This window comes from Anopheles moucheti, chromosome 2 (genome assembly GCF_943734755.1).
Source record: "Anopheles moucheti chromosome 2, idAnoMoucSN_F20_07, whole genome shotgun sequence".
Lineage (NCBI taxonomy): Eukaryota > Metazoa > Arthropoda > Insecta > Diptera > Culicidae > Anopheles > Anopheles moucheti.
In genome coordinates, this window is record NC_069140.1 from 9,395,929 (window position 1) to 9,423,831 (window position 27,903).

At 45.8% G+C, this 27,903-nt stretch overlaps 7 protein-coding genes across 7 annotated transcripts; 4 read left to right on the plus strand and 3 right to left on the minus strand.

Moving 5' to 3' along the window:
- Positions 1–75: 75 nt before the first annotated feature.
- On the minus strand, positions 76–2,532 carry LOC128298096 (NADPH oxidase 4-like). Its single transcript, XM_053033831.1, has 10 exons — positions 2,429–2,532; positions 2,260–2,355; positions 1,997–2,195; positions 1,835–1,932; positions 1,578–1,759; positions 1,122–1,506; positions 805–1,064; positions 636–741; positions 392–567; positions 76–323 (listed from the first exon to the last, which is right to left on the minus strand). The coding sequence occupies exons 1-10, from the start codon at positions 2,489–2,491 to the stop codon at positions 203–205; spliced, it is 1,686 nt and encodes a 561-aa protein (XP_052889791.1). The 5' UTR covers positions 2,492–2,532; the 3' UTR covers positions 76–202.
- Positions 2,533–4,068: 1,536 nt separating this feature from the next.
- LOC128298997 (terminal uridylyltransferase Tailor) lies at positions 4,069–6,186 on the plus strand. Its single transcript, XM_053034824.1, has 4 exons — positions 4,069–4,086; positions 4,481–5,342; positions 5,411–5,569; positions 5,627–6,186. Exons 1-4 carry the CDS (start codon positions 4,069–4,071, stop codon positions 6,064–6,066), a joined length of 1,479 nt encoding a protein of 492 aa, XP_052890784.1. The 3' UTR covers positions 6,067–6,186.
- Positions 6,187–6,227: 41 nt separating this feature from the next.
- Positions 6,228–6,972, minus strand: LOC128298074 (39S ribosomal protein L51, mitochondrial). Its single transcript, XM_053033806.1, has 2 exons — positions 6,663–6,972; positions 6,228–6,582 (listed from the first exon to the last, which is right to left on the minus strand). The coding sequence occupies exons 1-2, from the start codon at positions 6,863–6,865 to the stop codon at positions 6,294–6,296; spliced, it is 492 nt and encodes a 163-aa protein (XP_052889766.1). The 5' UTR covers positions 6,866–6,972; the 3' UTR covers positions 6,228–6,293.
- A 380-nt stretch (positions 6,973–7,352) lies between these two features.
- On the plus strand, positions 7,353–15,199 carry LOC128309290 (importin-5). Its single transcript, XM_053045650.1, has 5 exons — positions 7,353–7,705; positions 8,747–11,336; positions 11,567–11,691; positions 12,413–12,600; positions 12,846–15,199. The coding sequence occupies exons 1-5, from the start codon at positions 7,622–7,624 to the stop codon at positions 13,207–13,209; spliced, it is 3,351 nt and encodes a 1,116-aa protein (XP_052901610.1). The 5' UTR covers positions 7,353–7,621; the 3' UTR covers positions 13,210–15,199.
- A 791-nt stretch (positions 15,200–15,990) lies between these two features.
- Positions 15,991–17,777, plus strand: LOC128304891 (40S ribosomal protein S2). Its single transcript, XM_053042137.1, has 3 exons — positions 15,991–16,129; positions 16,548–17,058; positions 17,313–17,777. Exons 2-3 carry the CDS (start codon positions 16,549–16,551, stop codon positions 17,622–17,624), a joined length of 822 nt encoding a protein of 273 aa, XP_052898097.1. The 5' UTR covers positions 15,991–16,129; position 16,548; the 3' UTR covers positions 17,625–17,777.
- Positions 17,778–18,045: 268 nt separating this feature from the next.
- Positions 18,046–27,875, minus strand: LOC128299003 (uncharacterized). The gene is made up of 9 exons (XM_053034834.1): positions 27,529–27,875; positions 27,302–27,470; positions 26,939–27,229; positions 26,502–26,878; positions 21,227–21,739; positions 19,236–19,398; positions 18,865–19,164; positions 18,564–18,780; positions 18,046–18,477 (listed from the first exon to the last, which is right to left on the minus strand). The coding sequence occupies exons 1-9, from the start codon at positions 27,873–27,875 to the stop codon at positions 18,260–18,262; spliced, it is 2,595 nt and encodes an 864-aa protein (XP_052890794.1). The 3' UTR covers positions 18,046–18,259.
- On the plus strand, positions 24,289–26,950 carry LOC128297602 (uncharacterized). The gene is made up of 4 exons (XM_053033278.1): positions 24,289–25,044; positions 25,119–25,283; positions 25,353–25,521; positions 25,590–26,950. Exons 1-4 carry the CDS (start codon positions 24,845–24,847, stop codon positions 26,292–26,294), a joined length of 1,239 nt encoding a protein of 412 aa, XP_052889238.1. The 5' UTR covers positions 24,289–24,844; the 3' UTR covers positions 26,295–26,950.
- Positions 27,876–27,903: the final 28 nt, after the last annotated feature.

Sequence of the window (27,903 nt, forward strand, 5' to 3'; positions counted from 1 at the left end):
TCGGATCCGTAGAACACGTTTTCAGAACACATGCACATGCAGCGAGACGAATCTATTTTTATTCTTGCTATGGCAGCGTTAAAAGCTTTGACGTTCTATCCATCCAAAGCATACGAATACTGTAGTGTAGTGCATGTCGCGTTTAAAAATGGTATAAAATTAGAATACTACTAGAACTAGAGCAACTCGTCCAGCACCAACACTATCCGAATCCCTCGTGAAAGTAGCTTAACTTGCAACCATGTTTGCTGTACTCCTTGCACTTCAGCCGAATCTCTTTGGTCAGCTCCTTCGGGCCACAGCTAAAAACGGATACCGATTTTCTGAAACCGGAAAGTCATTGTGTTCAATAGCAACAGTGTTTCTTGATATCAGTTACCAACGCCCATACTTCGGGTAAAGTGTAACCAGATCGATAAACACTTCGTTCCAGTTCGGTCGTCCCCGGTGCATCCGTGACTTGATCGATGGCATGTCGCCAAAACATTCCGCCAGCAGATGTTCATCATAGTTTTGCGTCCAGTACAGCTTCACCCAAAAGCGATCCGGTTTGTTTTGGCTCCAGAACTGAAATCGACATTCGCAAAGTGGTGAAATAGTGCAACGGACTGTAAAGTCTTCTTCATTTCCTTTACCTTCTCCTGCAAACGGGCAATCTCATCCGCAAACCATAGAAACGCTTCCAAACTGCGGGCAATCCAAACGAGATGAACTCGAGCAGGTTGATCAACATTGGTACTTCTGAAAGATCGAACACCTGTAGTACGAGTACAATGGTTTACCTTTGCGTATGGCGCTTCTTACAATAGCAGCCGCATAATGGTAACGAACGGTGTTATGCCAACACCAGCACCGATAAAAAGAATTCGCTTGCAATCAAGCATATTGCTCATGACCGAAGGGTACGGTCCGTCTAGAAGGAACTCTATTCGCCGATACGGATCAACACCTCCCAGGTTTCGCTTGCATTGTTCGCGCTGTACAACTCGTCCGTAAAGTTCCTCCGTCCAGTCACCACGCACCTTGATCGTGAGTGCAATATCGTTCCGACCTTGGGCAGGCAGCTGAAGGATAGAGATTATCAATATGATGTCCATTCCATCTTACCACTCGCTAGCTACCTCCGTTATCGTGAAAGGATGCCACTCAAGTGTGGAAATGGCAGGACACTGCAGTAGCACGTACTGTCCGGGCAGGATCTTAGGTGGGGACTTTCGACAAAACTGTAATCGTAGATGTACCGCATGTCCCGTCATTGCATACGTCTGGACCGTCCCTACACGGTAGCGCTCCGAGTGGGAACTAAGATACCGGAAAGAAATATCCACCAGATAGATCAGTAATCCCACCAGTGGCCATATCCATGCTCGCTTCACATCGGCAGCAAACTGTGGAGGTTCTTCGCACAGTACCAGCAAGTCCTCATTGCTGTGCAGCGTTATGTTATCGACAAGATCACACATCATCTTATGCCTATCGGTGTTCGTCTGATGTTTAATGATGTTGCTGAAAGGGAAAGTGACACATATAAAAGGATTCTTTGTGGCAGCGTTCTTTCCATTGCTTTATCCACCAACCTTAACGGATGATAAAACATCATCCCATAAAATACAAGGAACAGATGATGCGAGGTGAAGAAGCTGTTGTAAAACCGATCGCGCACCGAGCGTCGTGCTAGGTAGGCCATGGCTACCAGCGTTACCAGCATGATGCTGCCCGAAAACCCGGTAGGAGTAGCGAACAGCAGCCGCAGTATGTTCTGTACGTTCGTTACGGAAAATCAATAAATAAATCATTCTCAATTTTCAGTCCGGTCCGTTTGTTTGAATCTTACGTCATCTGGCCCATTCGCCCAGTTGATTTCCCGGTAGCGTTCGTCATAGTTGTCCACAAAGTTAACGATGTTCACGAAATGTGCCACACTGTGTACAACTGGTTAGAAGGATATGGCATGTTATAGGGCGTATTTAATTGTTTTGTCTCGCATTACACTTACTCGCAACTATCAACAGACTGTAACCCAATATCAGATGTAGTACCTTTGTCTTTTCCAGATAATGAACCAATAAACGCGTGGACCATCGACCAAATAATTTGTGGAGGAGTAAATTAAACGTCTTGCAAGTGGGCAATGTTACCAGGGCCATGGTCACATTAAGTACGGGTGCCGTTCCTCGTGATACGCACAATCCATTCTAAAGTAAGTGAAGTGTAATATAACTAGTCATAATACAGGTGCTTTGCATGTTATCTACTAACCCCAAGAATTCGGCTAAGATAGTAGTACTCCACATCGTGATGATAGTTGCTGAATGCCTTACAGAATACGACAAAATTGAACCCCGTCCATAGTAGCTTTAGCATAGAAAATTATACATTTAATTACATTTAATTCGTGATTTGGAACATGCTTTCCATGAACACTTACCGCGATGATATATTTGAACATAAAATTTCTCGATGAGTGATAGATTTTGTTCACACGCTCCATCGTAAATCATTTCCGAGGCGCTCCCCTCTCATTCCCCCCTCCCTTCCTTTCTTTCACCCACAACCGGAACTATAACGCAACGATCGCAGATGTTTTCTCACCCCTCCACAATGATGATAGCACAGATGATCAGCAAATGCGTCGACGATTGTTTATACTAGCCGGTCGAACCCAATCAGATGTTATGTCGCTGTCCAGAGCACGATCGATGTCTGCTTGGGTACAGAAATAGAACTTCAAATGCACGCTACTGGACCGTTTGCACATCTGTTTCCCGATCAGGGTTTATGGACGCACTGCACTCACTGTAGTTGGATTGTAGCCGAAAATGGGGAGAACGCAGCAAAACAAGCCTCTCCGCAGCCTAGTTTCTTGACCAACTTTTACACTGTCATGGCTATTGGGCTTACTTATCTAGCTGCACGTTATCGGACAGTTACCTTCCGGAAGGATTACATTTATCGATATTATAAACTAATCGACTACAGTTCGAAGACCCCTGACTGCAACTTTTCAGCAGTAACTTTAATGTAGAGTTGGCAAAAAGTTAGGCTACCCTCGTACACTCTCCAACGCAGCCACCACGATCACGAACTAACAGGCAATTAAAACACTCCACCAGAAGCAAACGGCCCGGTCGCGTTATCCAATCGCGACTTTCCACGACAATGGTTCCCTTTCTACTGTGCGTGTTCTGATTTGTGGTAGTCACGATCGGCGACTTAAAACTGGCAAATGATCGTACGATGTTCGTTCGTTTGAGCAGACGCTTGCCAGACGCAGTACCGCTGGACGCGTGCTATGTCTTGGTGCTGTGTACGGTTCGGAACCTGAAGACGGAACGTGTCGGAGCGGTCAATCCATCATTCTGCACGCTCGCACTGATGTGCTTGTTTCCATGATTCCATTCATCCTCGTAAGAAGAACTAATGGGCAAACAAAAATGGCCCATTGCGCACGTGTTGTTTTTAATGTTCTGTGGACTGTATTAATAGAATAAGATTGTGTAGAACTTGTTAGGATTTCATTTGAACAATTATCATGAAATTTTAACTCATTCTACAAGCATTTTATTTGCTACAAAATTATCGTTGGCAGTAGAAAGAGAGTTCCGTACTATTTTGCAATGCGATACTCGCTACTTCCGTTGGGGAAAAACGGAAACAATTGAGTAGTTTGGTTTGGATGGGAAAGGAAGTCAATTTCCTGTATTCTCCTGTCGCATCGGTAATTTGTTGCGTAAGTTGTTGTCCTAAGTTACGGTCGTACCAAGGTAGCAGAACTTCTCTACTGTCTCGAGATTGTCGTCGTGAACTAATACGCAGTATATAGCCGGACGGGCCATATTTATTTTGTTTTATATTATATGTTGAGTATTCCACAAATTTATCTAATTCCAAACACTCTTTTTTGAGTGAAACAAATTGGCATAACAGATTTCGTTTGCAGATGTATCCCCAACCGAGCCACGTGCTAGTTCGAAAAACAATATTTAGTACAACCGAATCCTTTGCACGAGCTTTATTGTATTAGACACTGCTCTAGCAGCTTTCATAGCGCAGAAAAAGCCACTACAAATGTCGAATAATTTTCAAGTATGCAATATCCATTATGGCTGCAAAAATATAAAGAAGTTGATAAAAAAAATATCACAGGAGAGATATATATACATTCTTTCGTGCAACGTTGTTCAAAAACCGCCCATAGGCGATCATTTTTCATTTTGCTCGGATTAGTATAGAGCGCAGCCTAAGCTGTTGACAGTTGTATGTTCGACGTGGGACAAACGTGGGGGGTGTGTTTGGCTTGCGAGTTCTTTTGACATTTCTTCGAGAGTTTGAATCATTTTGATTATTTGTTCTTTCGTTTCAACAATTGACGAACTAGTATTACTGTTGTGCATGTTTTTATTTGACCACATTTCACGATAACATAATGGTAAGCATATTTCAGTTCATTCAGAATCTCTAGCTCAGTTTGCCTTTTTAGTCTACCCAATATTTAGCAACAAACTTGCTGATCGAGACACTGATGCTCAATCTGGATACGTATGATCCGGGCCCGAAAGCTATCGATACGTTCATTCTGGCACAGCTAGAAACGCTGATGGATAAGATCCAGCAATTCTTAAACGATTGTACGCTCGTGCCAGAGGAGGACGAACAGATCAGGAGCAAGATAATGATGTACTTTTATCAGCAACCGAATGTTGTACGCTGCCGAATCTGTCAAAAGTGTCTGAATGAGTATGGTGCAGTGATCGACCACATCAAGATGCACGAGCGACAAAACGCACTAAACGAAAAAGAACCCAACCCGAAGTTCACAAGCTTTATAAAGAAAAACTGTATCCCGAAATCGACCGACAAAATGTCCAAAAGTATGAGGAAATTTTTAAGCAAAAATCCTACTACACTCGTCGAAGGGCTTATAGCCGAATGCAACTACGTGCAGAACGATATCGACAACGAAAGGGTGCTGCAAAATCTGGAGGGTTGCTTAAAACAGCATTATCCATCGGTCAAGTGTTATCCGTTCGGTTCCCGCATCGTCGGTACCGGATCACTCACTAGCGATATCGATATGTTTGTCGATCTGCAGAATGGATATTCGGGAAGAAGCGATAATACTGCGCCGGAGGAGCTAAAGGAAACGATTGAAAAGATAGTAACCATTCTTAGGAGTACTAATGATTGGTCTGTTAATGACATTGTTTTAAGCGCCCGAGTACCATTGCTGCGAGTTATAAGTTCCAACCATGACAATATACACTGCGATTTAACGTTTAGCAATGGATTAGCGCATCGTAATTCTTTACTGTTGCAGTATATGTTCAGATTACAGCCAACTGGTAAGGGAAACTGCGGATTAAACTAACTAGCAGCTATTCTAATAACGGTCTATTCCTCTGTTTTCTAGCTCGTCAGCTTGTGTGCTATCTGAAAAATTGGAATCGGGAGAGCTGTCTGAATTCGTACACCCTGTCACTGATGGTCATTTTTCTGTATCAGTGTCATAAACTGCTGCCGTCTGTAGCGAAACTGCAGGAAGATGCAAGCAACGACATGATTATCGATGGTAAAAAAGAATGAATCGGGCTTATTTCCCCATATTTACATTCTCTTATCACTGCAGGTTGGAATGCAGGCTTTGCTACACCCACACTGGAGGAGCTTAATTTGAAGCTGTGGCAATCATCCGTCCCCGGACTGGCATATATGTTTTTTGAGTTTTACAGTTTTGAGGGAAGATATTTCTCAATGGAGACGCAGGTAGTTTGCCCATTTCTCGGGGACTTGCGTGTATTGAAGAGTTCCTTCGACTCCCCGAATTACGATAAAGTTCCGGCACAAATGGAACGGCTCAAACGCTACATGGTAGATCATCAAGCGGACACAGATACCAAACGTCCGTTTGTTTACAATAAGCCGTTCGTTGTTCAGGACCCTTTCGAGCATAGCCACAATGTTGCCAAAGCAATCCCGGTAGAGATTGCCACTCGAATAATGCGTTCATTTGAGTTGAGCTTGCAATCCATCGCGAATCAGAAGGAATCTAAGAATCTAGAGAATTGATGATGTTAAATTTTTATAACCTTAACTAACACTTGCTCGTAAGTTTATTTTCTTGATTAGAATCCTCAAATAGGATGACACCAACCGGTTACATGTTACATTTACTAACAAGATTACAGAGTTTATTTTTTTAAATAAAAAAGCAACTTGGATAATTCCAATGGGATACATTTGTTTTTATTTAGTTTCTATACAGCGTTTTCACTAGCACGGTTAACAATCTAAACTTAAACGTTCGAAAATCCTGTTTTAGTTTTACGGTTTAGGAAACGGTACAGATATGAGATGCGTTTCTCCATATCTCTCCATTTCGTAGGTCTGGCGATTGGGTAGATCGTTTGACTGAGCATTTTCCGTTTTCGCAGCAGCACCTGGTACTCATTGCCGGACACACCGCGAAGCCAGGACGGTACCGAGTACATAACGCGAGTGGGATGAAGCCGGTCATTACCAAGAATGTCGATATAATCGTTCTGTCCAAATAGTGCTCGCTTTTCGCACCAAGCGTTTTTGGGTCTAGAAAGAAAATCGAACAGTACAGTTTTGTGCTGTAGATTAGCATAGTTCCTAGTTCTCTATTAATTAATCACACATACTTATAGTCGGGCATTGGCAACTTTTGACCGTTGTCCAGATGAGGAAGGAGCCCTCGTTGCAGTATTTTGTCCTCATAACCGTATCGCCTCACTAGCGGACCACGGGCTACCTTATCCGCGTGATATCTGTACCGGACGGTGGTAACTTGCGGTCTCCAAAGTACCCGGACTATCGACGTAAGTATACTACCGGTGAATGCCATCTTGAAGCTGTATACCGGCAAAGAAATTAGTTTTTATCGATTATCGAAGGTTTTTCCAAAATTTGTTATGAACGATTCACGCTATTTTTCTAAAATAGAAAAGAAAAACAATACAATTGTCACGTTCCTATGGTTTGACATTTCCTTTGCCAGGTTTCTATATTGTGAGGTACGCTTTTTGTATAAAATTCAAACTGCTCCGCTTTTGAACTTTTTATGAACTATAGCGTGTTTATTAAAGTAAAAACTTGCCTCAATCATATTTGTAACGATTGTGTGCGTTTCAATTAAACAGCTACTGTACAAATAACAGAAATCTGTACAAACGTACCGGCATTTTGACAGCCCTCGTTTTGAAAACAACAAACAGGGCTGACAACTTAAAAGCCCTACGAGCCAGAGCCAAAAAAATGCGCGTTTCTTCTTCCTCCGCGAACGGTGCGCGCTCTTTTCGCAGCTGTCTCGTTTTAGCTCCTCGTGGACACGCGCTAATCGCAGAAAATTGTAGCGCATGTAGTGAAAGGAATTACACTGGTGGAACTCGTAAAAAAACGTGCAACGTGAATCTTGCACACACGCCGTAAAGTTGTTCGCTAGCGGTGCAGTGATATACGGCCATCCCGCGTTCCGAAGGAGGCCAGCAAGGGAGCGACCACGAAAATCGCCCGTGTTTCAAGCAAGAAGGCGCCAGCATCCACGCTAGCAGTGTTGAAGCATTGCTGTCCCCAGCGAGTGTAGCGGATAGATGCGAAAATAATGGCTGCAGGAGATCAGGACCAGTTTCAGCAGCTGATGGGCTCGCTCCTGTCTACGGACAATGAAGTTCGTACGCAGGCAGAGGTACGTAGCTGAGTCGCAACCGGTCCCAAGGTCGGCGACTGTCTACTACGGCACGAATTTTCTCACCACAGTGTACCGCCCGCACACCCATACAGTGATGCGGCGGTGTGCTTCCGGTTCCTGTTTTCTGTCGTGGGGCAATCGATGTGTGTTGAATAAGAAAACCGCGTCGCCGCTAGCTATGGAAAGCTCCGATTTTCATGCTTACTTGTGACGCGTATGATTGCCATGATAACAACGCAAATGACTCATGCCCTTCTCCGGTGCTTCTTGTTCGTGCCACGAACGCGTAGAACGTAATTTTATTGACAATAGTGTCTATAAAGGGTCGAGACTCGAAACAGACACAGGGGCAAGTGAATGGATGAGCATGGAAGGGGTGGTATCAGTATTATTATTTTGGTCATACGACGGGCGTGACCTTCCGGTGCACGAATCACATTTGCATAGCGGGGAACGTCCCATTCGCACACCCATTTCGCGTGATGAGCTAAACGGCAAGCAGGAAGATAAGCAACCGTAAGCAGTGGAAGCAGAGTAACACAGCAGAAAATCGTGCGTAGTCACCAGCATGTGCTTTTTTGGGAGTTGCTACACGACCATGGCTGCAATCGCACCAACGGTTGCTAGATCTCGTTGTGTTGGTGGGTTTTCTTGACCAACGCGAAGCGTATATCTCATGCGAGTTGTCTCGCAACGTTGGTTACGCTGGGTGGAGCGGTGCTTAGCGGCGCATATTTGACGTTGCTAGTGATGCACAATGTCAAATTACGTCTACCTCGCAAGAAAGTCGCATTTTATCGATTTTACAACGTTGTTCGGTTGTGACCGATGTCACCTTTGCAACATTTTTTGTGTGTTTTTATTTACCTTTACCGGTCTAACGAAACTGCATTTTTCTACTTTCATTGCACGTGCGCCAAACAAATCGCTGACAAAAACAAACACACCAATCGGATGGATGGATGTCGCCGGTGTTGCTGTTGATCTGCGGCATGGTAAACCAATGAATATACCCGAAACTGCCTCGCACATCCACAGGAGGTGTACAATGGATTGCCGTGTGAAACAAAGGTTCCGCACCTGCTCGGCACGATACAGAACCCACAGATGGCGGAAGATGCCCGGATGCTAGCCGCCGTTCTGTTGCGACGATTGTTTTCATCGGAGTTTCACGAATTTTACGAACCGCTCCCACCGGAAGCGAAGGAACCGCTGAAGCAACAGATCCTTCTGACGCTGCAGCAGAATGAGTCGGGCAGCATGCGACGAAAGATCTGCGAGATGGTGGCGGAGGTCGCTCGATGCATGATCGACGACGACGGTAACAACGAATGGCCGGAGTTTTTGCAGTTCCTGTTCCACTGTCACAATAGTACGAACGTGCAGCTGCAGGAAGCCGCCCTGCGCATATTCGCCTCCGTGCCCGGCATTTTCGGCAACCAGCAGGCGCAACATTTGCCGCTGATCAAGCAAATGTTTATCAAATACCTGGAACCGACCTCCGATCAGGAGGTTCGCTTCCAGGCCGTCCGCGCGTACGGCGCGTTTGTGCTGCTGCACGACAAAGAGGAGGATGTGAAGCGTCAGTTTGCCGATCTGCTACCGCAGGTGATTATGATCACGGCCGAAAGTATCGAGCTGGGCGATCCGCAGAACCTGATGCAGCTGCTGATCGACATGGCCGAAGGTGTGCCAAAGTTCTTCCGTCCGCAGCTGGAACCCATTTTCGAGCTCTGCATGAAAGTGTTCAGTACGGTGGACATGGAGGACAACCTGCGCCATCTGGCTCTGGAGATGATGGTTTCGCTGGCGGAAAATGCATCGGCGATGGTGCGCAAACGGGCGGAAAAGTACGTCGCCGCGCTGGTGCCACTCATCCTGCAAATGATGACCGACCTGGAAGACGACGACGAGTGGTCGGTGTCGGACAAGATCACGGAGGACGACACGAGCGACAACAACGTTATCGCCGAATCGGCACTGGACCGATTGGCCTGTGGGCTCGGTGGTAAAACGATTCTGCCGCACATCGTAAACAACATTCCAAACATGCTGCTCAGCCCGGACTGGAAGCAACGGCATGCCGCCCTGATGGCCATATCGGCTGCGGGCGAGGGTTGCCAGAAGCAGATGGAAGCGATGCTGGAGAACATTATGCAGGGCGTGCTGAAGTATCTGGTCGATCCTCATCCGCGCGTACGGTACGCGGCTTGTAACGCGATCGGCCAGATGGCAACCGACTTTGCGCCCATTTTCGAGAAAAAGTTCCACGAACAGGTCATACCGGGGTTGCTGAATCTGCTCGACGATGTGGAAAATCCACGCGTTCAGGCGCATGCCGGTGCGGCTCTGGTTAACTTCAGCGAGGACTGTCCGAAAAACATTCTGACGCGCTACCTGGACGCGATTATGGCCAAGCTCGAAATGATTCTGACCACCAAGTTTAAGGAGCTGGTCGAGAAGGGTACCAAGCTGGTGCTGGAACAGGTAGTGACGACCATTGCATCGGTGGCGGACACCACGGAGAAGGACTTCGTAGTGTACTACGACCGGTTGATGCCATCGCTGAAGTACATCATCAAGAACGGTGACACGGAAGAGCTAAAGCTGTTGCGCGGCAAAACGATCGAGTGTGTCAGCTTGATTGGTTTGGCGGTTGGTGCGGAGAAGTTCTTGTCCGACGCGTCGGACGTGATGGATATGCTGCTGAAGACACACACCGAGGGTGATCTACCGGATGACGACCCGCAAACTTCCTACCTGATATCGGCCTGGGCACGTATCTGCAAAATTTTGGGCAAACAGTTCGAACAATTCTTGCCGCTCGTAATGGGACCGGTTATGCGGACGGCATCTATGAAGCCGGAGGTAGCGCTGCTGGACAACGACGAGATGCAGGGTGTTGAGAACGATAGCAACTGGCAGTTTGTGAATCTGGGCGAGCAGCAAAACTTTGTCATCCGTACGGCCGGACTGGAGGATAAGGCGTCCGCCTGCGAGATGCTGGTGTGTTACGCACGCGAACTGAAGGATGGCTTTGCCAACTACGCCGAGGAAGTTGTCCGGTTGATGGTACCGATGTTGAAGTTTTACTTCCACGATGGTGTTCGAACAGCGGCCGCTGAATCACTCCCCTACCTGCTGGACTGCGCCAAGATCAAGGGACCGAACTATCTCGAGGGCATGTGGCTGTACATCTGTCCGGAGCTGCTGAAGGCGATCGATTCCGAACCGGAAGCGGACGTGCTGACTGAGCTGCTGCATTCGCTGGCGCGCTGTATCGAGACGCTCGGTGCCGCCTGTCTATCGAACGAAGCGATGGAGGAAGTGCTAAAGATCATCGACAAGTTCATGAAGCAACACTTTGAGAAGGAGGAAAAGCGTGCCCAGGCGCGGAAGGAGGAAGATTACGATGATGGTGTCGAAGAGCAGCTCGCCGAAGAGGACGATGCGGACATTTATCTGTTGTCGCGTATCTCCGACATTATCCATTCGCTGTTCGTCACGTACAAGGATGCTTTCCTGCCGTCGTTCCAGCGCGTGGTGCCACACTTTGTTAAGCTGTTGCAGGCATCAAACCCGTGGGCCGATCGACAATGGGGATTGTGCATATTCGACGATCTGATCGGTAAGTTTGTGTTGGCTGGGGATCTTTCATAATGGAGCATTAAAATTGTTCACGCTGTTACCAACATGATGAAAACCTTTTCATACGTATGATATATCTTTGATTAATTATTATATATGGCTTAACCTTTTCTGACGATTGTGCGTGGACCAACCGGAATTATTTATACAACTTTAATGGAAGGGATGAAACACTAACTCTTTTGTTTTTGGTTTTCTTTGCAAACGCAGAATACACTGGACCGTTGTGCGTTCAATATCAGCCCTATTTCCTGCAGCCCATGTTGGAGTATATTAAGGATGAACAACCGGAAGTACGACAGGCAGCTGTCTACGGGTGTGGTGTGCTGGGACAGGTGAGAGTTTTATTCATTTTTGTTTGATTCCATACGTGTTTTTCTTTTCATACTGCCCAATTGTTTCTAGTTTTGCCCAATGAAAAGAATTAAGACAAGTCATTAGATCTAAAATTATCGCAACAATTAGTTTATTGAACAATTCGTTTAATATAATATAGTGTCGTAGTTAATTCGAGACTTTTACCAATCTATTATTTAGTATAAACTTTAAAACCATCAATAGAAAGGCGTAACAATATTGATAGCGCTTGTGTTAAATCTTGTTTTTTTCGTCAACTGCCTGCGGGTATACCAAACGAAACTGGATCGTGCGAGAAAGGTTAAATTATTTAACGTTTAATTCACAGTGTCCAATTTCATTTACATTAGCACCTTCTCCTCGTCTTCGGTTCGTAAATTAGTCTTTTGATCGTTGCACTAACCCTATATATGCCGATGGATGACGCAAATAGCAAGAAATGTCGCATGTAGTTCAATATGTAGTTCATAATTCAAGAAACAATGACAAAAAATGCTTGAGGGAAAGTTTGGGCAGTGTAACAGGAGGTCTTTAAAACATGAAGAATGAGGAATGCAGCTTTGAAGTAAGGAATTAAATAATGTTATTGATTTTCGGTTGGTTGGCTACATGCCGAGCTAGATAAATGCACGTGCCGACGGTTTCTCAACGGTTCTTTTTTCTCTCTTTATTCGTTTTATTGTGCCACACAATTTACAGTTCGGTGGCGAACAGTTCGCCGTTACCTGTGCTCAGGCCATCTCCCTGTTGGTGGAAGTTATCATGGCCCCGGACAGTCGTGAACCGGAGAATGTGAACCCAACGGAAAATGCCATCTCAGCCGTGACGAAGATATTGAAGTATAACAACACAGCGATCCCCAATCGGGACGAAATCATTGCACTATGGTGAGTTTAACACCCGCACCTCATCGCGTTGTTGAGTTGGTGGGAAGCTGCCTTCTTTCATTTGCTTTTATGATGAGAAAGGATGTACAAATGTCTTACCAGATACGTCTGGATGGGGAGCAAGTTTCCTTAATATGGCTTAACCTTTTCTGAAGCTACAGTTACATGCGTGATCGCGATTGCGATCGCCTATTGTTCCCCTGGTTTCGTTCGTTCGGTGTATTAATGATTGTATTCCTCTACAGGTTCACCTGGTTGCCGGTAGGTGAAGACGAAGATGAGGCCGTGTACGTATACGGTTATCTGTGCGATCTGATTCAAGCGAACCATCCTGTCATACTCGGCGAAAACAACGTAAACTTACCACGCATCGTATCGATCATTGCGTCCTGTTTCTATCGAGAAGCGGTAACCGTCCCGCACCCCGAAGCCGAACGGATGCTCTCGATCGTAAAGCAAATCGAAGGTAATCCGGACCTATTCCAGGCATGCATTAACACATTGTCGGCTGAACAGAAGGCGGCCCTCGAAGGTGCTTACCGGGCGGCAGCAGAAGCGACAGCGGCGGCTGCGGCAGCTGCAGCATCCGCTGCTGGTGTGACGCAGTAAATCAACCGCAAAACCAGCCAGGATGTTTTTCTCTGTTCCTCTCTTCCTTTCCCTTACTTTCCTTTGAATCCGTTTCCGCATGTGAAACCCGCAGCTATATCATGTAATTTGCAATGTATTGCAATTATAGTTTCTTCATCTACTTTCTTTTTCATCGTCACCTACATACATACAGCAGTTTGTTGTTTGCACATGTAATCGGCCAGGCACATATAACTCAGCTATATGATGCAGAGAGCAGCACCCGCACCAACATTAAGAACTTCCCCATGTGAGATTCGATTAGGTTTTTGATGGACCAGGAACAAAAAATTGCTTGTTGCTTTTTGATACAAATCTACAGTGAGATGAGTATTAGTTTTTTTTCCCAAACTTATGTGCTCACATTCATTTTTAATATGTTCGCAAGAAGAAACGGGATACAAATTCTGATTGTATGTTTTCTTTTTGGTTTTAGCTCACCAACAGGGTGCTAGAGATATGTTTAACAAGAACGGTTATGTTTGGTACATTAAACTGGGTCCCCTGCACTTTTGTTAACTGTGGTTTTGTTGAAAGATGTGTTGGCATGTATGGATGGTACTCCATGAAGCGGATGCCAATCGCTCTGTTTGTCAAACTCTTCTGTATCGTTTTTTTTAAATCGTTTGTGATATAGCTGGAACTTCGTAATGCACCTCCAGAGAGTATAAGATACGAACTTTTTTTTTGTTAGTTCATTGTTAGGTAGAGTCGTTTTCGCTGCCTTTATCCCCGAGAAAATCCCCCAATGTTGGACCAAAGGCGGTATTCTTCGAGGTTTGCGGCTGTAGCAGCACGAAACTGTAAATAGAAAGAAGTACGAAACGGACACGGGTACGTTTCCGATATTAAACACGACACACACGTTACAAGAGCAGAGGAGTAGAATGGATGGAATAGTTTTGTTGATGCTCTTTCCATTTCCTTCGCCGCGCGCATGGTTGTTGATTTGAACGATCCTGTCGGGACGAGAATTGAGTTACTAATGTGGTTCTTGCAACTGGGTGGTGAACATTTTTGAGCATAGAATAGAATTCGGCACCTTGGGTGCGTTTGTACACGGGGAAAGAAATGCGTATAAAGAGTTGTGCGGCCGTTCGGCGTTGTTGGCAGTTGGCCAAAATACAGTGGTCGAAATTTCTGCAAGCCCCCACCATCAGTTTTGAACATATTCCACCGGCAAATAAATACGATCGTAAAATGTAACTTTTTGCGATAATATCCCTGGGTAAGGCCAAGTCTATTAATAATCATTACATTTCGATTAGACAGATATGGTCAGAAATGAGCCTAACCAGTGGCTTAATCTAATGTACAATTCATATTCGCTTGAAGGCATTTTCTCCTCCCAACGGTGATAGGTCGCCTTATTCCGGGTGTGCTCGGCCGTAAAGGTCAACACTTTGTATTGGTAAAAATACTTCAAAGCAAGCCACCAAAAACGTTCAGTACTGATCGGGGAACTTACAGAAATAGCGATCACCTGAATCATCAGGAGGCATGGTGGATGTTCTGCCGTAAAATGGTGTTGAAGGGAGAGTATATATAGCGGGTGTACTTGGGCTTGATCATACAGGCCTTGATTACAGTTAGTACAGCGTATCCTTTTTAGTGAAATATTATACCGCACACATCACTACGAAACGAGCAAACAGATACTCTACACCAACGCAACATTGGCGCGAAACAGTGCACTTTGCGCGCATCACGATCCTAAAGTTGAGCCACTGTCGCACCTTCAACAATATATTGCTATTAAACGAAACGAACAGTTTAACGAGAATGATAAAGCACGGCACTGGCGTGGGTATATATGGTGAAGAAAGGAGGGTTTCTTGCACAGCGGGAACAGTGTTTGATTTATAGTGAAACCAAGTGAAACCTATGGAATAGTATCCTAAGAATTCTATTCTCAAGCATTATTATTGGAAGTATGTCGCAATGAAACGGAAATATATTCTAATTAATCAAAAACACAGTGCACGTGACGTGTTCCCATAATCACAAGCATTCCCAGCATTCGAAATACATATCTTCACGCGTTGGAGATTGCTCAGACACATCACTGGAGATATTAGAACTGTTTAGAAGTTGGTAAATTAACCATAAACGATGTAATGTAAGTATCGTTGATCATGACGGAATTCGCGTCAGAGCTTAAGTGAAGTTTACATTTTTACACTTTACTTCATTTAACATTTTTTCCTGCTTAAATACTAACAATGTGTCTTGAAATTTGAAAGCGAAAGCGAGATGAACGATAGAATCATTCTCCTTACGTGAGCTTATCTTATATTGAAAGATCGAATCATTCTTCTTACGTTAGCATATCTTACATTGTGAGATGAACGATAGAATCAATATCCTTACGTTGGCAAATCTTTCACTGTCGGGTGTACCCGCCCGTTGGCGACTGTATGGTGTCAGCATATTTGCGATAATTATTTCTTTGATCGCATTTGTTTACTATATCAAACAGTGAGGGCTCGTTCGTAACACTGTTCATGCCCTGAATGCTTGAAGAGGCGACTAGGTGCCTTGATAAGAAAAAGTTTTGGTGGGATAAAAATGAGCACCGGTAATTTTGAACAGTTGCACAGCGATGTTTGATGATGTTTCTAATATAATTATTTTCTTGCTTCATTGTGTGTTCAATTGTTTGACGTACCAAAGCCAGCTAGAACTTTCTTGCTTGTTTCCCGAGTCCTCCCTCCATGTAAGGCTCTCGTTTTGTGACGTCACACAATTGTTTGTTCCACCGTGTACACGAACGAGACAACACGCTCACGAACGGATCACTCGTGGGTTCGACCTCAGCGATGGAATCTTGATCAAGGGTGTTGCTCCGTCGACTCGTTCATTCGGGTCACCGTAACAACACATTCAACACCAGGAGAAAGTAAGTTCCATTGAATATTCCCTGTGAACATCGTGAAATAGTCTGCTTTCATTCAGGCTTCAGGCAGTGAATTCTGCTTGAAGTGCTCTACCTTTATTTTCCACCGTAACGCCTGTTTTCGTGATGGAAATGTGCACTGGGTGTATTAATCTGCGACGCGTATCACGAAATCGATATGCTTGCCGGAACGCCATATTGGTTAGCCACGTGGTTTTTATTGGCATCGTGTTTAACGCTGTCCGAGGCGCTTAGCTGTATGAAACTCTATTTGAAATGCAGCAAGTAAACGTTTGACTTGTAAGGGTAATACATTTTCTGGGACTGTACTATCGGAATGGCACGCAAAATTACCGCATGGCATAGCTACCTACATAACCTCAAACTCGCATCTGACATTGCGTTCTCTTCTCCCGTACAGCATGGCGGACGCTGCTCCAGCCCGTGGTGGATTTAGAGGAGGATTCGGCTCGCGTGGCGGTTCCCGCGGTGGTCGTGGTGGACGCGGTCGCGGACGTGGTCGTGGCCGTGGACGCGGTGGTAAGGAAGACTCGAAGGAATGGGTGCCGGTAACGAAGTTGGGCCGTCTGGTGAAGGATGGCAAAATTCGTACGCTGGAAGAGATTTACCTGTACTCGCTCCCGATCAAAGAGTTCGAGATCATCGATTTCTTCCTGAACCGTCTGCTGAAGGATGAGGTGCTGAAGATCATGCCTGTCCAGAAGCAGACCCGTGCCGGTCAGCGTACCCGCTTCAAGGCGTTTGTCGCCATCGGTGACAGCAACGGCCACATCGGTCTCGGTGTGAAGTGCAGCAAGGAAGTGGCCACTGCTATCCGTGGTGCCATCATTCTGGCCAAGCTGTCGGTTGTCCCGGTGCGTCGTGGCTACTGGGGTAACAAGATCGGTCGCCCGCATACCGTACCCTGCAAGGTAAGTTGTGCAGATGTGCGCCGTGAAAGGGAAAGTATCGAGGAAACAAGTCAGAAGTGTCCAAATGATGATAAAAACTTTAAACTTATGCGGTTTCCACGGATCTCAGTAGGCTCTTCGCCGCTGATATGACGTTTTATAAGCGTCTGATGGACATTTCTATTCGTTAAACGATCTCGGTACTGCGTAGTTCCCTTCGAAAAGCCTTTTTTAATCGAATTCCACTAATGTCTCGGTTTCTTCTTATCCTACAGGTTAGCGGTAAGTGTGGTTCCGTTCTGGTGCGTCTGATCCCAGCTCCTCGTGGTACCGGCATCGTATCTGCCCCGGTACCGAAGAAGCTGCTGCAGATGGCTGGTATTGATGATTGCTATACCACCACCCGTGGTTCGACGACGACGCTCGGTAACTTCGCCAAGGCCACGTACGCAGCCATTGCCAAGACGTACGCTTTCCTGACGCCGGACTTGTGGAAGGATCTGCCTCTGAACAAGACGCCGTACCAGGAGTTTGCCGACTTCCTCGACAAGACCAGCAAGAGCGCTCAGCGCGTCATCGAAATGTAAGAGTCATACTTGCATTTTGACGAACGAATGCGTCTGATTCGCCAAACGCTGCCCAATTCTTTGGATGCAGTGATGCTGAAGGAGTAAACAAACAATAAAAAAAACTATTCGTTTCGGAAACGTTACGATAACAAATGCGGCGCTATCATAGAGTTATTTATCGAAGAAAGTAGTTAAGATGTCGAGTTGCGCAGACAATCGGAAGATGTGTAAAAGGAAAGTATCTTCACAAACTTATCCACACGTATTGGTATTATTCCGGAGCATTGAAGCTTTAGTTTGAGCTACTCACCTCTATCAATTTCCAGCGCCTGCATCCTTTGCGGTCGTTCTACAACTAATGTAGTCAAAAGACAAATGCTAGTTCAATACAGGCACAAATTTTATTTGTTTAATTCATAAGGACTCTTGAAAGATTTGGCACGCATGGTATCCATCCCTTCTGTCTGAGAGGTCCAAAATTTCTTCAACAATGGAAACAACATCCCTTCTATCTTGCGGTGAGTGAAATACATAACACTTACATTAATGTGCATCTTTTAAAAAATTCTCTTCCCAACAGAGGAAATGGTGTCGCGGTCGTCGAATAATGCAGAGGAAACGACACGAAAGATGTGGACGATTCGCCGTTGTAATCATTCCAGATCTATCATACCTTTGTTTGCGAACTTCGGTAAATTTTTCGTGATGTATGCAACATAGACGGGGGTCAGGAAGCATTGCCGGAAATCCTGCATCATTTTGTCAATGTCAGCAAAATCCATTTCGAACCCTTCACCTTCCTTTGGCATTTCCATTATCTCGTTTATATCTACGCACATAAATGGCACGAAGGTAGCCGCTAGCAGGAACTCTACGGAAGGAAAGTAACAAAAACGAGACCACGGATTGAGCCATAGGATTTTCAGGTAAGTGTACTTTCCGACGGAAAATTCTTACCCAAATGTCCACACTTTAACATTTCCAAATTGATCTCCAGCAGTGTGGGAAATTTGCGAAGGTATCCTAATTTTGTCAGGCATGCGATCAGTTCCTCGTGATAGAACGAAATCAATTCATCGCGGTACTGCTCGCGGGTATCGATCGAAACGGAATTGTACATGGCGTAGATAAGATCGATCGCGGGCGTTCCCCAAACGCTGAGTTGGAAATCGAGCTAAAAATCAGAAAGTATACCGATCATTAGTGATCATTATTGCTTTCACGAGGCACGTGCAGCGGGAAAATGCCCTTCACGCACCAGCATAATATCGTCGAGCTTGCCATCCTCGGTACGTTTGAACATCATGTTTTTAAAGTGACAATCGCCATGGTTGAGCACGTGGACGTACGACGTTGGGTCGTAGCTGTAGATGGCGGTCGCACGCTTAAATATTTTCTCCTTCACGTTCGCTATTCTTTCGGAGTACTGCTCGAGCCCGGGCAGTTCTGTTACAATCGTAGACAGCAGCGCAATATTGCTTTGCCACATTTGCAAAAATTGATGATTTTCCTCGAACAGCGTGTAGACGCCTTTGTTGAGAGTTTTCATTTCCGGGTGCTTTGGGAAGGACGAAAAGAATTGTATTATTATTGGTGCTGAAACGCAGACTAGCGAAGCAGATGTCGAACCGTATCAATAAGTAGCATCGAAGCAGCATGCCATCGGGCCAGCTTGGCGAAAACGACTTTCGACTCCTCCAAATCCAGCTGCTTAATCTTCATTTCGTAGCCGTGTTTGGTGATGTCTTCGAAAACCATCACCCAGATGGGTTCGTTTTCGTGATACAAAAGCCTGTAAAATGGTGAAGAGTGAACAGCGAGTTATAATTATACCATTTAACGGTGGAACGTTGCGAGGTTCTGAGGATGGGAAAAAGTTACTTTGAGGTTTACTAGAATGACACCGGAAAACTTAATCCGTAATGTTATTGCCTAATAACTATGCCGTCTTCGTTGACACAGGAAATGCTGTAGGTTCATATTGAAGTATGAGTACATAAGAGTGGGATATCACTCTATTGTCCCGTTCCTACGGAAAAATAAGGAATTTCAAAATATTTCCACATCAAACTCAGGAACAAAATCAAACCCCCAGCCATTGCTGCGTGCGTATGTTTTACAAACAATTTCATTTGAACCGAACACGCGATGCATTGCTCTGTTAAAAAGTAATGCGCTCTGCAAGCAGTATATTACATTGTCAATGCTACTATCACAATGATGAGTTACATTGCGTCACCGCGGTTAATTAGTGCCGTCTATTCCTCAAACCCATTGCGGTTTGAGTAAACTAACCGTCGCTCAATCGCTTTACTTTATTTCTATGTCTAACGAAACAGGAATGCGGTTTCGGTGCGGGGTGCAGTATGTGCATCGGGTTAATTTTTCACCAATGCATCCACCCTGTAGCAAACACCAACGTGGGATAAAACTGTGCAATTTCAAGGCCACTCTGTAATAGGTCGGATGAAGCAGTGGGCAAATGAAACGCACTCGTTTATAGTATGGCAATCGTCATCATCATTCTGATCGTATGCAAATGATTAGGTGTACGTTTTAACATGGAATATGGCAGAATAATGAATATTCGTGTACAGAATGCTTTAAACTGAATGAATGAATCTGAATCTCTATTTCAACGATTCATGAATCATTCAAAATTAATGATTGCCTTCTCTTCCATCAGTTGCCAAAAATGGGCCCAACTACCATTCCAAGAGACATGATCCGACACTGCGGATCCAGAATCATAAATATTTTGAGTCCTGATTTGTATGACTCCTCACTCAAGATTCATATGAACGACAGTTCTGAAAAGATTCATTAAGCAGGACACTAATTGATAGCTACTGAACTCAGTTTGGGCGGGTCGGTGGTGTATTGGTAGCGGTTCTGGTCTTCACACGACAGGACATGTCCAAAATTCCGCTCTTGCTAATCCCCCTTACGCAGGATTGACTATCCAGTTTCGGGTAAATAAAGTCAAGGATAACCAGAAATGCTAGACCTAGACGTCTCTTTCGGTTGTTGTACTAATAAAGAAGCAGAAGAACTCAGTACTCCGAAGAAGTACACTGAGTAAACTCAGAATTTGCGGGAGTCCTTCAGAGCAACAGTCTTCAAACATCTTTGTCATGCGACAATTCCAAGGACTTACAAACATCGTCTTTAAAGTGAAGTTACACAAAAAGTGTCAATGAAAAAGTGATTTGTGCTATTTTAATATAGTATTGTTTTCCGACCCCTTTGAAAAGGTGCTCAGCAACGAGACACGCGAGACACTTATCAAGCAGCTAAATATTTGTACAATCAAACCTATCCAGCACCGTTATACCCATCACTGTATGGGCTATCAGCACGTTAAGATAACCGGCAGCCAACGATCACAGATGGCTCGTGACCCGTTTTGGAAATTGCTGCGATAAATGTCACCAACCAGACGTAATAAACTTATTCAGGCATCCTTTGTCATTGTACCCGGTTTGCCACGCGCGCACGCCCTATCTTATCAGTCATAACAGAGGAGTACGGAGGTACTCTGGTTGTGATGCTGACAAGATCACATCGGCCATATGACCCAGCAGAATTCTCCTTCGTTTCTTTGCACAATCGGAACTCACCTCGCTCCAAGTACGGTATGATCACCGACGGACTGCAACAGCTGATGCATCGCCGGAACAATCGTGTTGTACATGAGCGTTTCCGTCTCGAACACGTACCCATCCTTGAGGATGTCCTTTTTCAGCCCGTCCTCCGCCGGGAGCGTCTTCACGATCAGTGACACCTCATCGGCCAATCGGCTGTGGCGCACGATCGCCCGAAAGATCACGCTCGCAAAGTGATCGCCCGGTTTGGTGCCGGGCAGGATGCGGAAATCGTCCACCGCGAGTGTACTGTCCCGCTCAGAGTGACGCAACACCTTCTCGAAGAAGCTCCGATTCATCCAGCTCGGTGCCAGCATTTCGTCCTTGTTGAACGCCATTCTGCCGATGCTTCTTTGCCAAGAGGAACTGTAAACACGCACACGTTTAAACGGTAACAGATAGTTTCGTCGGGGACCCGATTCAAATTTGTCCACGCAGGGTGCGAAGTGCTTGGCCGTTAAACCGTTACGCTTGACAGTCGGTGCAAAACTGATCGCGTGCTGCGCAGAATCAGTGTGAGGTGCGCAGTGTCATCTGATGGTGCTGGTGGTGGCGGTGGTGGTAGCATTCAAATCGTATAGCTCACAATCGGAGCCCCAAGGGTAACAACAATGGAGACTGACGATTGCCGCTGCTGGGTAGCGGTGCTGATGCCGCATGGATCGTCGGTTTGCTGATACTGTCGAGAGCTGATTATCTGCGTTTCATCGTATGTGGATGCTAGTGGCGGAACGTGAAGAATGGCGGTCGGGGTCAGTGTCAACGCATCGGAGTGTTTAGATGCTGTAGCTGCTAAATGGTTGGCGGGCATCCGTAAAGGATGTTGATGGTTGCCAGTTACGCACTGTACGGTCGTGTTTGTGTTTTGGAGAAGTTAACAACGCCCTAAACTGTTGGATGATGCGAAATTTTAATCCACCTGTATCTTGTTTCTTTTATCTTCATGATGTAGAAGATTTGTTGATAGCTATAGATGCTAGAAAAACAAGGAGGGGAATCGGAGAGTGTAATTATCAGAGTATATTCTACGATATGGCGATACGTCGTTGGTCATTTACGGACATAAAAATAACACGTTGGCCAGCAGAAGTGGTTGAGAATTAATTTTGCACTATGGCGTGACTAGGCAAAAGTAGGGAATAGTAAATAGTACCGTACCGATGAATTATGATTGATGGACAGCACCCGGGAAACATCTGAATTGCATACTAATAGACAGAGCAGTTGAGTAGCAATCAAAACCTGAGAGTGCTCGTCCTGTCCAAAACTTAAACCAGAGCTCGCTCTTTCCAGAATTTAGACGAGAGCTCGCCTTGACCAAAGCTCAGACGACAGTTCGCCTTGACCAGAACTTAGACGAGAGCTCGCTTTGTCCAGAACTTAGACGAGAGCCCTCAACATTCTTAATACACATAGTAATAATCTTTACAGTTATGGTCTAAAGCAACGAAATGATCGTTCGACAAACATTGCTAACCTGTCATAAACCGTAAAACCGAGCTGCAGTAAAAGATTCATTCGTTATGCATTTGCAGCTGTTAGTTTGTGGTTCTTTTCATGGATAAACACATCCGCTTTAAGAGACTTGAAATACTCTTCGTCATGAAAGGCAATTGCATCATAAAAAGTAGAAGAAAACGCAAACGTTCAATTTCCTAACGGCACGCAAGATACTAATAAGCATTCCACGGTGCTGTGAAACGCGTAGAAAGATAAGGCGCCGGCCATTTGTACAGCTTGCCATGTGTCGTTTGCAGGAGGTTCGCAATTGCGACACGTTAGAACACCAACTGACCCGATGATCGATTGCACAATTGTGAGATTTAAACCCCCTTACCGCTAGCAGACTCTTAACCTTGACCATTTAGACGATGAATGAAGCCGTTACGATCACTTTCCGTTTGCACTTGCACGTGCGTTTCGGAATCTCTGATTGGCGGTTGGGGAGAGCATGGTAATAATATTTAAGTGACCCATAAAACCAACAACGTTCCGCTATCATGTGTGTGTGTGTGTGGGGTCATTAGGTGTGATTTGTTGGGTGTTTTTCACCGCACCTTCTTGACTTTGAACGCAGCTAGAACAGCATGACTTGCTTTCGTCGAATAAACGAAATGGAATTCCTTTGCTTCCTACTACGCAGAATTCCTATCTGAATGAATGCCGTGTGTAGTGTAGGTGATCATGGCAATGGTCAGTGATCTGGAATGTTGGAATCGGCTGACGGGTTTGGAGGGCGCAGATTGAACAGTGAAAGCAACCAGTTCGGTAGTAATCACAATTATGTCATCTACAACTGTTGGTCAAGGATGTTTCAAGGGGTGAATGAACGACACCTACAGTAAACTAGGAGCAAGTAGTAGAAGTGAGTGTAGCGCCTCATGAATCTTGAGAAGAGTCATTCGCATGAATTATTGATGAGTAGCTATTCAAATTAGGGGGCTAAGTAATCTTAAAAGAGGAGGTCAAAAATCTTTGTGAATCTTAGGGCATTTATGAATCTTCGAAAGAGAGATTCAGATTCCTTCATTCACTTCAAAGATTCAATCAAAAATAAGAAACTGAATCTGCTTTCTTCAGTTGCCAAAATATTGGAATATTGAAGAGTAGCTACTCTTATAAATTTAGTTCTTGATTTTGTCAATTCTTCAAATGTAAAATTACAATACTTTTCTTTCGAAGAACTGACCACAGGCCGGACCGTTTTCTTCACAATGTTATCTTGAAGATGCAGCTACCCCCCAGGAGGCCTTTTTCTGGTGTTGGTGTTGGTGTAGGACCGGTTTTTGCCACCCAAACCACGTGCCATTTTCGTTGCAGCGTGAGGGAGATAGGCGTAAATCCAAACACCATCAACCCTTGAGCTTCTAGCACGCACCCCAATATCGCTGTGGCCCACTTCCCAAACGCGGTACGCGGTCAGCTTGATAAGTTCTATAAATACAAACAAACCCGGCAACAGTGTAGTCGCTCATTCCGACACTAGCTCTGCGTAAAATGAGTGCGTATGCGTTTTCAATTGTTGCGAATGTATGCCGTTTCTTGATTGTTGGTTGGACAGCATAAGCATGGGAACAAAAACATATGCTCGCGTCGTCTCCCCACTTCATATGGGGGGAGGGTGTATAGAACTAGGGGGGCAGCTCATGCATGTGGTGGTCGTGCCATGGTGTGAGTTTGGTTTTTTGGCCACAAACGATGGAGCGAACGGCTAAAGGTGGTCAATTATCTGTGGATGACAGAGCAGTTGTCGTAGTCGTAGTTTTGGGGCATTCCCGAACTGCACGATTGCTTGTTCACGGTGCCCTATATCATCGACCGGAAAGATTACGGTGAACAAGAGAACCAACGACATATGGGCGAGTCGGTAACATTGGACGTGGAATGTGTGAATTCTTGCTGCGAGCGAATACTGTACGTGCGGCGTATCGTGGCTGCCGTTATCTCTGTGTGCCACGGTGCTGCTGTCATCACCTGTCGTAATTGGTCTATATTTGACGCAAGGACTCAGTGAACTATTTAAATTCCTCGCTCAGGGTGCCAGATTGAATCATTCCAGTACAGCAGGCGACACTTGTTACGCGGTGCGATAAAATGGATCCGGCAACGCTCGAGGAGAAGTATCCCTTCATCACCAAGGAGTACCTGCAGGGCATACTGCGGCGGGAGCAGCGCGAGAGCGCCATCACGGTGGAGAGCTTCAAGGTGGTCGCACCGTTAGCCAAGGGTGAAAACTATTCCAGTGACATCTTGCGGGTGACGGTAAACTATACGACCGGAAGCCACAATCACAGGTGAGCCAGCGTAAGTGGTAAGCCGCAAACAGAAACGCCGCTAACGTCACCGATGTGGTGTGGTGTATTTGCAGAACTCAGACGTACATTATCAAGGTGTCGTTTGCGCGGGATGAGGATGCCGATCTGCTCGATGCGTACGATGTGTTCAAGCGGGAGATTGCCGTGTACGATGTGGTGATGCCGAAGGTCGAGCAGTTGCTAAGCTCGATCGGATACAACAAACGGCTGGCACCGGCGTAAGGGCATTGCATAGTGCGTCCAAAATGGTCACGAGTTTTATACCACGTTCTTATCCTGCTCCACAGTGCTCACGCGATCCACACCACCACGATCAAGCATTTCGTGTTTGAGGATCTGTCCCTGCAGGGATACAAACCCGTCGGACGGACGGCTGGTTTGAACTTTCAGCAGCTTCAGCTTGTGTTGACGAAGATCGCCAAATTCCATGCTGCTACCGCAGTTCTTTACAGCATCGTAAGCACCTCACCGGTTCAATTGCAAAAGTACTTCCCTAATCCAAACTCCCTCCGTCACACTTGCAGGACGAAGAAAGCATGGCGACGCATCACTACCGCAACATTAGCGAAGATGTGCCTCATTTCTATCCATTGTTCCAGAACAGTATGGTTTCGTGCAGTGAGCAAGCATCGCAATGGCCCACGACCAAGGGTAGAATAGCGGACAAGTTGCGCGCACTGGAGAAAACGATCATTGCCAAAGGCTGCCGGGTGTACACCCGGTGCGAAACGGACTTTAACGTGCTGAATCACGGCGATCTGTGGGTGAACAATGTGATGCTAAAAACGGAACCGAACGGGAAGCCGACCGACGTGATTTTGGTTGACTATGCGACCGGGTTCTTCGGTTCACCGGCCATCGATCTGAGCTATCTGCTGTACACATCGGCCGCAAACGACGTGACGGTGGATGACTTTGATCTGCTGCTACAGCACTATCATGCCGAGCTGGTTGATACGCTGTCCAAGCTGAAGTACAGCAAAAAAATGCCCACCCTGCTCGACATACAGATAGAGATGCTGCGCAAAGGCCATAATGGGGTAATGTTTTCCACCTTCCTGATACCTCTCCGATTGCTGGAAGACACCTCGAACGCTGATCTGGGCGGTTTGTTGGGCAGAACGGAGGAAGCGGTCGCTTTCCGGACGAGGCTCTTTTCACATCCCAAGTATCAGGACCGTATGGAGTATCTGTTGAACTTCTTCGACCGGAAAGGCTATCTCGATTGAGCAAGGCGTCCGTTCCGGGGGTCTCGATTGACTTATCTGGCTATGGGTAAATCTCGTCTTTAGGAAGTCTTTACGCTCTACGTCCAACTCTGGTACTAAATAAATAGGTGTAGTCGAATGCCGAGTAGAATTTGTGTGTTAGTTTATTACCATTTTGTGGAGAATTTCTCAAGATCCTTTGCTTTCTATTCTAGAAATCCTTTGTACAAAAAGTATGGCAGAAGCGGCTCGATGATTTCTCGATACTCTTCCCGATTGTACAGCTGACGACGATAGGCACGGGCATCTTCCTCGTTGCCGTACACACTGATGGATTGGTTGTAGTCTGCGAACAGGAACGGTATGAAGCAGATCGCTAGCACGATCTCCAGAAATCCCGCACGCTGTAGATCACAGTTAACGTCGAGCAGGGTAGGGACCTTCCCCATATATCCAACAGTGTCTAAAGTGCGCGTGAATTCCTGATGGTACAGCTGAATCAGCTGATGGCGTTGTGTGTCACGCGTCTCACGGTTGCAGATGAAGTACAGAAAGTACAACAGATCCACAGCCGGCGTTGTCCAGCAGCTAAGCTGAAAGTCGTACTGCAAGGGAAGCAATGTAAGTACACGGTGGTATTGAGAATTCTTGCCAACGCCACTTACGAAAGCTACATCCTGCACACGCTGATCTGGATCGAACTGGAACAGCATGTTGTTGTAATGGAAATCTCCGTGATTGAGCACGCTGTTTCCGAATCCACGGGCCCTGTATATCGCAGCACCTCGCTCAATGAACGTCGGTTGAAGATGTTTCAATCGCTGCGCGTACTTAGTGTAGCCGTCCCATTTCGAAAGTTCCTCCGTAAAGAGGGCAAAGTTTTCCAGCATGAAGTTGACACCTTCTGAGGGTTTCTGCTTAAACAGCCCGTTGTTCAGAGCATCCAAAGAGCTGGCCTGGTAAGTTACAGAATAATAGTAGATCATTTTGATTCATTTCGATTTTGAAGCGCTTCCCTAAACACATACTGCACTCGTGTTACTTAAGCTGTACGATGTAGCATGGAATCGGGCCAGTTTGGCCAGTACTATTTTTGCGTCGTCCACGGCAAGCAGTCTGTTGCTATGCTCCAGTTCACGGCTCGATAAGTCCTCCAGTATCAGATACGGCACAGGCTCAGTCGCTGAATAAATGAGTCTGCAACAGAACAATCCATTGTTAGCGCTCCATTAGTACACAACCCGTTTTCACTTACTTTGGAGCGAAATGTGACGTCACACTTTCGTCAAGCAGCGCGTTCATCTTCGTCAGATAGTCACGGTACACTTTTAGTTCGGTATCGTACGTCAGCTCATCGGCTAGACTGTTCACTTTCGAGGCGATCAATTTAACGATCAGTTTGATCGTTTCCTGCTTTCCACGGCTGCAGTAGCTCACGCTGGCCCGATAGATCGTACTGGCGTACTGTTGAGCTACGTTACCATGAACGGCCAGATGCACGTCCTCTACCTGCAGCGCCCGATCAGCGGTGTATTGGACGAGAGCTTTTTGGAATAGTGGACCGTTGAGCGAGCTCGTGGGATCCTTCTTGGAGACAGGCATTCTGCTTCAGTCCTTACAGCACGCGGGA